The 9,487-nt window shown below is 59.9% G+C and overlaps 2 protein-coding genes across 6 annotated transcripts in view; one reads left to right on the plus strand and one right to left on the minus strand.

Moving 5' to 3' along the window:
* DNMT3A (DNA methyltransferase 3 alpha) overlaps positions 1 to 8,074 on the minus strand; it is a 103,115-nt gene extending 95,041 nt beyond the window's left edge. For 2 of the 5 annotated variants that reach the window (XM_032497151.1, XM_032497152.1), the window contains exon 1: positions 7,035 to 7,191. The gene's annotated coding sequence lies outside the window, so the exon portion shown is untranslated. Of the gene's footprint in view, positions 1 to 4,525; positions 5,720 to 7,034; positions 7,195 to 7,631 lie in introns of those variants that run through there. The other 3 variants (XM_032497153.1, XM_032497155.1, XM_032497158.1) reach the window with 3 other exon arrangements.
* Positions 5,810 to 7,948, plus strand: LOC116669062 (basic proline-rich protein-like). The gene is made up of 4 exons (XM_032497943.1): positions 5,810 to 5,938; positions 6,300 to 6,549; positions 6,856 to 7,097; positions 7,310 to 7,948. Exons 1-4 carry the CDS (start codon positions 5,810 to 5,812, stop codon positions 7,946 to 7,948), a joined length of 1,260 nt encoding a protein of 419 aa, XP_032353834.1.
* Positions 8,075 to 9,487: the final 1,413 nt, after the last annotated feature.

The following is a 9,487-nucleotide window of genomic DNA, read 5'->3' on the forward strand; positions in this document are numbered from 1 at the left end:
TTTTTTCAAGTTCTTATCCAGAAGCTTTAAAAAGTGCAGTTTTATTTTTGTTGTTGTCATTAAGAAAGGAATGCATGTACCTTTACATTTTTTCGAAGGTTACAAAAGTGAATAAAATGGCAAAGACTCTGCCGACACGTTTGCTGGGTTATCCTTCCAGAATGACTTTTTCTAAGCATGTACAGACCTATAAATGTGCATATTGGTATAAATTTTAAAGGAATTTAAAAAATGAGATTACACTCTTCACACTGCTTTTGGGGTAAACCCATACCATATCATGGGCGTCTATTAGATTCCTCTTTATCCATAAATTTAGGCATCCTTTCAGAATCTGTAAAATTAATCATACAAGACCATTCCCTCAAGAAGCCCCGTGCCAACAGGTTCTGTTTCCTGGAGTGCTGGAGGACCCCGGTCACCTGGCCTGGGCCCAAGCGCCCTCACCTGCTCCTCCCAGGGTCCTCTGGGGAACCTCTGAGGGGGAGGTATGCTCCCAGGGCCCCTCGGCTTCCTAGCCTCCCAGCCCAGGCATTTCCAAACATTCACCAAGACAGGCCCTACGTCCAACCTACGGCTCAGTAAACCACAGATCTGACCCCATCGTCCTCTGAGCATCTTTTAACATTTTCAAGTAAGGACCGCTGGCATACTGGGATCGAGCTGATCTATTAGGTCTAGAACATCTTCTGCACTGATCCCCAGATCCACCTACATAGTAGCACAGCAGGAAGAGCACAAGACTAGGAGTCAGGACCCAAGTTCCAGCCCTCCAGTTACTAGCTGTGAGAGATGGTCCTCCATCCAACTCTGTGCACCCAGACGGGACAGCTAACAACCGGCTCAGAATTAAAAATGACCTTGACATTTGAAATAGAAACAGAGAGGGAAGATCAATAGGGATGACAGTGAGCAGGGCCATGACCGCAGGAAAGAGGAAATAGGAACCTGGTTATAGACATAAATAAGGCTAGGAAGCCTTGGGGGTCAGAGGGGACCACAGTAGGATGGGAGTGGGCAGTGCAGAGCTATGGTTGAAAAAAAAATTCCACTCCCTGCTAGGATTCTGCTAGCAGAGCCCCAGGCATCCTCTCTGACCGCCCTCCCCACAACTCCCCCGCTGTCGCTGTTCTCCAGACAGGCCTGCGATGTGACCAGCAAGGGAGACACGGCCTGGCGGCCCAGCCTGCTGGCTGTCCTTGCCAGGGACTGCCAGACACCTGCGGCCACACTTGGGGGCACAGCTGCCAGGCCAGCCCAGGGCACCTCCCCTCCACGGTGGGGGCTCAGTTCTGCTGCACGCGGAGGAGGGAGGGGAGAGGGCAGGGTGCAGTCAGGGTCTGCTGCGCCCCACCTCCCACTTTCTCTGAATGCTGGGGTGCCTCAGCCTGAGGGAGGGGATGCAAAAGGGGACACACAGACCTCTGGGAGGCCAGGCCAAGGACACTCCTGCTGCCCATTCACATCATGACTGCCATCACCGACAGAGACCTCGCCCCCGGCTGGTGTTCCCCTTAATCGCCATGACCCCCTGGGGTTGGTGTAATTTAAACCCTGCTCTGTTTCCCTCCAAGTCTGAGCTCTTAAGCTCTAGTCTACAGAATATAAAGGAATCATCAAGATCCTATACCAAATGAGCTCAGCTGGCCCCTTCCCTGCCCTCCCTTTCTTCCCTCTGTCTTCTCCCCACCCCACCCCCTACAGCCACCACAAGCAGGAAAATTCTGAGCAATTCTCCACGGGCCACACAGGAGTTACAGAGTGCAGGGGCCTGCTCTCCTCAAATCAATGGCTGGTCCCCAGTACACGGATGCCCTGTTCCACCTCCCCAGAGTCTCTCCCGAGTCTCCCCCACACTCCAGCCATGGCATCCCTGACAGCCTGGCTTCTTTCCCTTGGCCTAGAAGCCGCATCTCTGTGCTTCAAGGCCCATGTCAGGTGCCACCTCCTCCAAGAAGCCTCCCCTGATCCCCTCAGTGGGTTGTGACCTCACTGTCTTTTAAGAGTTTTATTCCTCCCTCTACTGCAACCTTGGTCTGCGGTCATTAATTAGTTGGGCACATCCTAAACTCACTCTGTGTCCCCTCAAAGTACAACACAGGGTCTTGCCCACAGGAAATGCTCAGCAAATCTCTGGTAAATAGAAGCAAAAAGGCTGCACTCAGGACAGAATCCAAATTAAGAGCTGAAACCACAGCGTGAGGGATTTAAGGTGGATACAACGACAACCTGTTGACAGTGTGATTTGCTCAACTCTGGGACAGATTGCTAAGCAGTGCTGAGGAGCCTCCCACCTCTGAAGGTTTCTCAATCAGAATCAGCACTTTACTCATCTGCCTAAGATTTTGCAAAAGAGGCAGGAAGATGGACAAGCCTTCTCAGAGCACTTCCTGCAGCACCAGTCCATGTGAACCGTCCCAATGATGACGATAACCAGGCCAGCTAACACTGAGCATCTGCGTTCCGCCAAGAGATAAGGCACATTCCCGTTTAATTCTTACAACAAACTACAAGTAGAGCCTAGTCTTATTTCCGTGGTACAGGCGAGGAAACGGAGGCTCAGAGAAACTGAGTTTGCCACTCCACATCCCACAGCTGAGAAGGGTCAGAATGCTGCTCCTTCCAACTCCAGCGCCCTCACTTCAGCTGCCTCGAGAGAGGCTCATATCCAAGCAAGTCCCACCTATCCCCACGCGGCTGCACTGCACACCATGTACACAGAAATCAGCACGGAGACACGTGCACCACACCCTGTCTTGCCCACACACTCAGCCAAGGGGACGCAGGCTTGGACACACATGCAAATCCGCAACACTGCATGGATCTCAGATTTGGGAGGGTTTTTTTTTTGGGAAAAAGAGTCAGGGAGGGAAATGACTGAAGACAAGCCCTCAAAATTTGAGTGGAAAGGAATCTGGCACCTTTTGTTTACTTAATAAGCCTTGCTCAGGCACAGCAAAGCACACAGGCCCACAGAGCCGCCCAGCCTCAAAGGGCAGGCGGGATGCTGACCAGCTCTACTATCCATTAGACACCAAAATGGAAGTGGAAACAAGTCCCATGGGCCATTCTCTGGCCCTAACTTTTGCCTGTTCTCAAGTTAGAGGCCAGAGACACACTTCACCATCAATGGAGCACAGGATGAGGGAAGATGACATAGGCACCAAGTCAGGGACCCCAGGCTCCAGAAAGTGGAAGGTGGCAGGAAGTGCCGAGGGGAGGGGAGCATGTGACAGGCACACACTTGGCCTTTCTGGCCTCAGGCTCTGAGCAGTACTTCCAACCCTGGAAGAAACTGGGCCTGGCCCCACACCCAAACAGCCCCCACCTAGCTCCAGAGCTAGGGGTTCTCAGAGCTTCAGGTTCTCTTTCAACCCTAAATTCTAGGGCTTGGATTCTAATGGTAACATTTGAGGCCCAAGGATGGGGAGAGGGTGGTCTATTTTTAACTCACCCATTAGAGAGCTGGCAAGACTGCTCCCGAGTCCCCTTTCTATCTGGTTCCCAAAAAAAGGAGGCTTGATGGAGTCCAGGCTCACACTAGGGAAGAATTTGGGTCTTTCAGAAGGGCTGGAGCCTAAGGAACTGGTCTGTAAGTATGCGACGGCCACAGCAGCGGCAAGCAGAAGAGAGCCCAGCCACTAAACCTGCCGCTGGGAAGAGGACAGGGACAGAAAACACAGATGTGCAGCCAGCTTCCCGCCACTCAGCAGACGCTCACAGAAGCCGAGCTAAATGTCGGATGCGGGACCCAGAGGCGGCCAGGGCAAGGTCCCTGTCCTGTGGAGACCACAGAGAGGAAAGACTGACATGCAGTGCAGGAGCCCAGGAGAGCTGTCGCAGGGGACAGTCTAAGTTCCCCAGGGAGCAGGCCTGGCCCCACTTCCTTCCAGCCAGGTCACCCAGGGAAAGTATTTTATAGCTTATCCTGTCTTCTTTGCGGGCTTTCTGGGAGGACCAACGGCAATGACATGTGACTGTGATAGTAAAATATCCCTAAGAGACTCAGGAGCTCACTGTGAATTAGACTCGGGAAGGAAATCTCAGAAATTATGCACACACTCGAATTTACACATAAACCTACAGAAGGACACACACATGTGACGGCTTAACCGGAAGCTGTACTTTTAAACCCTCAATGGAGTCAGATGTGACAAACTTGTCTCCTGAAGGGCCCCCTGACCTCATACCACCTTCTCCTTTCAAAGGCCCATCCCCCAGGAGGCCCTGCTCTCTCTCAAACCTCCCGTCCTCAGAAGCTACTCCTGACTATCACTATGTGGTGAAAAAAAGACCACGCCACCCCCATTCTTGGGTCTGAAATTCCACCACTAGAATCAGAGCCATAGAATTTAGATGTTGGAATGGACTTGAAGCTGCAGTCCAACCCCCACCCCACAGAGGAATCCTGTCCACAGACACCCTGACAGATGGCCGTGGCTGTCCTCTCCTACGCTTCTCTGGTGCTCAGGGGACAGCCCTTAAACCACGGACCTGTCACTCCTTGAGTCTAGAAGGAATTCACCTTTTTTAAGGTCGGCTTCCTACTGCAGGCCCACGAGCCTGGGAGGGAGAGCCTTGGTCCGCCGGAGCCAGGGGCCGTGCTTTTCATGAGTAGCTGAAGACAAGCACCAAGGAGCTGGACAAGAGGCTGGAGAGGGAGCCAGGGCCCGGAGAAGTGGGGCCGGGAAGGGAGGCGGGCAGGTGCCAGACCCGCTGCGCAAGTTTGCCTGGGCCCCTGCCGGCGTGCAGCACATGTGCACACATGCACACAGACTCACACTTTCACAGAGTTGCCTGTCAAACAGCCCAACCAGGGCTTCAATGGGACCTGGAGGCAGAGGAGGACCACCTCATCCCAGAAACTTAGCAGGAACTCCTAACCCATGCCTCCAAACCCACGTAGCCTCAGGAAACCCCCAGGAGAGGGCCCCTGCCAGCAGAGGGGACAGCCCAAAAAGGGTCTGACAGCTGGGCTCCCCAAATCCCACAGGCCAGTCCTAACACTGCAGCAACGCCTAAGGAGAAAAGCTTCCCTGGCTGCAGCTGTCACATCTGCCTGGGAGGGAGGAGGCACAGTGGAGCAGCACCTGATCCCAGGATCCCTTCGCAGCCCGCCAGCCCAGGAGGCTGGTTCAGCCGCTGGCAGCCCAGGGTGAAACATGAAGACTGAACAGTCCCCCAGGGATGCTGATGGCAGTCTCTGGGCACGGCAGCGAGGGGCAAGCTGGGTCACAGGGCAGCAGGCTCTTCTCCCGAAAGCTCCTGTCCCTGCTGGTTTGGGAGGGGGCGAGTTGTGTGGCTCTGGGGCCCAGGCCCTTCCTCCCCCGCCTGACGCAGGCCTGAGCTGCCCAGCTGGGTGCAGGACGCCATCTTGGGTCAAGGTGCAGCCACAGGGGGCTCCCCTCTCCAACTGGGGAAGAGAGCCCCTGAGAACCAGAGAGCCCCTCACTCCCCACCTAGTGCGCCAACACCTACTCAACTGGCTTCGCAGTAGAGAGAGGAGGAAGGACGGAGGGGATGGAGAGAAAAGGGGGAAATAACAGAAAGGGGCAGGGAAGGGAGTGGGTGCCCCCAAGAAGGGAGGCTCCAGGAAAGCGAAATGCAGTTTGGCAGCCGGAGGGCCGCGGGCCCCAGCGATGGGGGGCTGGGGGAGGCCGGGGGCGGGCCCTGGACCCCTGCCAGCTCGGTCCGAGCTGAGGAGGAGGGAGGGCAGGGCGGCCTGGGGGAGGGGAGCCGGGGTGAGGGCGGGACACGGACCGAGGCAGCCTGCGGCTCCGAAGCTTAGGGTCTCCCGGGGCGCAGGGACATGGGGCCGAAGACCCCCATCCGCAGCCTTGGTGAGGCCTCGTCCTTCACCGTGCAGATGCGAAGCTTTCAAGGACACGTCTGCACCGGCCCAGCGGGGGTGCGTGTGCGTGAGTGTGTCCGCGTGCGTGTGAGTGTGTACGGGGGGGAGGCTGGGTGCTGCTGCAGGGGGCGACCCCGGGCGCCCCCCAACCCCGTACCGCTCTGGGCCCCGGCCCCGCGGCTACCACCCCTGCGTTTTCCGGCCCCCGCGGCCCGGGCCCGGGATCTTCGCCCGCCCCCGCCCCGCCCCCACACTGCGGCGCCGCCACCGCCGCCGCCGCCGCCGCCCCGGCTCCCACGGCCCACGGCGGGGGCAGGGAGGAGCCAGGCACGATGTCCCCCCCGCGCGCCGCCCGGCTCTCCGCGGATAGGTGTGCCCCCCAAGTGGCACTCTCCCCACCCCCGCCGCCCCTCCCTGATCCGCTGGCACCCCGCACCCCCAGCCACAGGTGGCCGGAGGAGGATCGCTGCGAAGCGCTCCCCGGCCCGGCCCCCGGATCACCCCTCGGCCCGCCCCCGGGGGCCTCCCGGGTCCCCCGCCCCGCCGGGCCGAGGAGGGCCGGGAGCCGGGGGGAGGGGCGGGGGGCCGGGTCGTGCCAGGCTGCCATTTTCTGCCGCCGCCGCGGAGCCTGCGCGGGGCCCGGCCCCCGCCCCCCTCCCCCGCTCCCTGCGGGCCGCGGCGGGAGCCGATTATTCCGGGTCGGGGTCTGCGCCCTCCAGCGCCCCGGCCGCAGGCCCCAGGCGGGGCCCCGGGACTCGGGCAGGGCCCGGAAGGCGGGGGCGGCCAGGCCGGGGCCCCTGCGGCAGCGCCGAGCCGGGCACCGCGGCTGAGGCGGGTGGCGGAGGGGGCCCCCCGCGGCATTGTATAGACTTGAACTTGAGCCCGGAGCCGGGTGGGGGCGCGGAGGGGGCTCCGCGCCGGGAGCGGGCGGGACGGGAGGGGGCGCCTGCCGAGCCCGCGGGGACATAAACAAACCCTCAAATCCCCCGCGCCGCCCCGGCCAGCCCGGCCCGCCGTCGCCGCCCGCAGCCCTGGCCCCGCGAGCGCCCGTCGCCGAGTTGCGGGGGTCCGAGAGCGTGCCCCGAGCCGGGTACTGCCCGCCGCCGTGCCCCCCGCCCGTCTCCCCTCCTCCCCACCCGCCTCCGGGCCGGCCTCCCGGGCCGCCAGCAGCGGCGCTCATTACCGTGTGGCCGGTGGGGTCGGGCCGGCCCGGCTGCGCGCCCTAGTGCCGCGGCGCCGCGTCCCGGCTCGTCCTCTGCTCTCGCCGCCGCCGCCGCCGCCGCCGCCGCCGCCCGCGCGCCCTCCCTCCCTCCCGGCCCGCCTGCCTGCCTCGCTCGCTCGCTCCCTCCCTCCGCTCGCTGTCGCGCTCCCTCTCTCCGCCTCCTCCGCCGGGTCCCCCCCTCCCACCCCTTCTCTCCGCCTTCCTCCTTCCCTCCCTCCGGCCGCCCGCGGGCCCAGGCCTCCGCCCGCTGCTCGCCCCCCGCGGCCGCGCTGGCCCCGGCCCCGGCGCTGCGGAGCCGGCCCGGGAGGCAGCGCCGACTGGGGGGCCCCGGGGCGCCGCGGCGGGAGCGGCCTGGGCGCGCGGCCGGTCCTAGCGCCCTCGGCCCGACTTCCCGGCCCCTGCTGCCCCGCTGGGGGTCCCCGCACCCTGCGGGACGGAGGACCAGAACCCGCGGCGCCCCGACCCCGCGCTGGCCCCGGGCACCCCGCCTCGGCCGCGCTCCGGGCCACTCCGCCGGGGGCCTGCGACAGCCCTCCCCTCCACGGGGCGCCCCGCTACCTGGCACTGCCTCTGCGCTGGGTCCCCGCATCCAGCACTGGCCGCAGGGACAGCGGCCCCTCCTCTCCCCGGGCCGGTGTCAAGTGCCTCCCCCCTGGCAGCCCGCGGAGCCCCCGGCGGCCTTCGCCCTGCAGTTCTCCGGACCTCCACCAGAGCCCACTGCACTCTGCCTGCCTCAGCACTGGGGCTGGGGACAGCAGCGCCGGCCCATCCGCGCCGCAACCCCCACGCCACCCGCCACCCCAGCCAGGTGCCGCCGCCGAGTGGACGCCAGCCCACTCAGCAGAGCCAAGGTCGGGGCGCCAGGCCCATCTTAGGCCGTCTTGGAGGCTCGAGCACCTCTATAGGATGAGCCCCCTTAAAGGGAGTGAGCTCCCCATACCTGGAGGTGTCCAAGTAGAGTTGAGTGCCCTCAGTTGGTCAGTGGAAGACTGGAAGATTTCATGGGTTGGAGGTGGAACTAAATGACACTGAAGATCCCTTCCAACTCGAAGATTCTGTGCACACCTACATTCCACCCTCATGCTTACTCACCCCTTTGCTGTGGGGGTTGTTCTCATTTCCTATAGAGTTCCCAGGGCTCCAGATTTCTGACTTGGGGCATCTACTTTCGTCAGCACAGCCACCCTCTGCTTATCACTCTCTCAGCTGCCACACCTAGGGCTTGGTGCTGGGCTCCCTACTCCCCACCCTGGCTCCCCTATTCTGCCTGTACCTCCACCGGTCGTCTCCTACTTCACCTTCCCTGTGCCAGGACATGGTATGCTCCCTTCCCCAGGCACCTGTTATCCCTTTGTGGACACCCAATCCCTCACCACTGAGACCAGTCCTACATTTCCGTCCCCCTCCTCCAACTTCACCCCTTCAAGGGTCACAGGAACAGAGATACCTAATTCTGGGACATGGAGCTGATCTTTCATCCAAGAGATTTTCCTTCTGGAAGCCCTCTAATGCTTTCAGGTCCTTCAATCTGCCCACTCCCCGTACCTCAAGGTCAGAGGTCACTCTCTACACAGTTGTCCTGGTCTTTTTCAGTGTCACCCTCAGTCAGGTGGTCACCCCATGCCACTGATGATAGGCCCTGCTATCCATGGTCTCCACCTGGCCAGTTTCAGAGATGATGATCCTTCCATGAAGACAGAGACCACCTCTGTCATCTCTGTAGCCCAGCATTTGGCACTTAGTAGGTTCTCAATAAACTTTGGTTGAATTAATCTGTGCATTGTAGGCTTCTTGCCACTTCGCTTTCGACATCAAGCTGGGCATCTACAGGCACGCTAAAGCTTGGCTAAAGGAAAGATTGTGTTTAGAAAGATGGCTGCCATACGGCTCTATTCCTTAAGGGCTTATACAATACTGCCCCCAAATAGCATTGACAGCTCACTGAATGTCTCTTGTGCACCAGGCACCAGGTTGGCACTTTTCCCTCAGTCCTTACCAACCCTCTGTGGTAGTTTGTATTATTCTCACTCTACAGATGAGAAAATTGAGGCTCAGTCAAAGCCACACAGTAGGGAAGTGGCAGAGCTAGGATTCAAAGTGTGGTTCATCTGACTGGGAAATCATTAGAGTTCCTTTAAAACATTATAGTTACCCTTAACAAGATGAAATTCTGAGAATCAAGATGGGAAGCTCTAAGTTTCTATTCAGTAGAACTGTTCACGATGAAATCACTGGGAGCCCATGATGTGTGTGACCTTGGGTGTCTGTGTTGTTGGTGTCAAGAGGCCCAAGGTGACTATGTTAGGGGGTTTGTTTATGTCCAGTAAGAAGCAACCATGGTTGGTTCCAGTGCCTGTTCCTGACGTCTTTGGCCTGAGAACCACCCTCCAGGTTGTCCTGAGAAGAGACTTGTC

The sequence above is a fragment of the Camelus ferus genome, chromosome 15 (assembly GCF_009834535.1).
Source record: "Camelus ferus isolate YT-003-E chromosome 15, BCGSAC_Cfer_1.0, whole genome shotgun sequence".
Taxonomy (NCBI): domain Eukaryota; kingdom Metazoa; phylum Chordata; class Mammalia; order Artiodactyla; family Camelidae; genus Camelus; species Camelus ferus.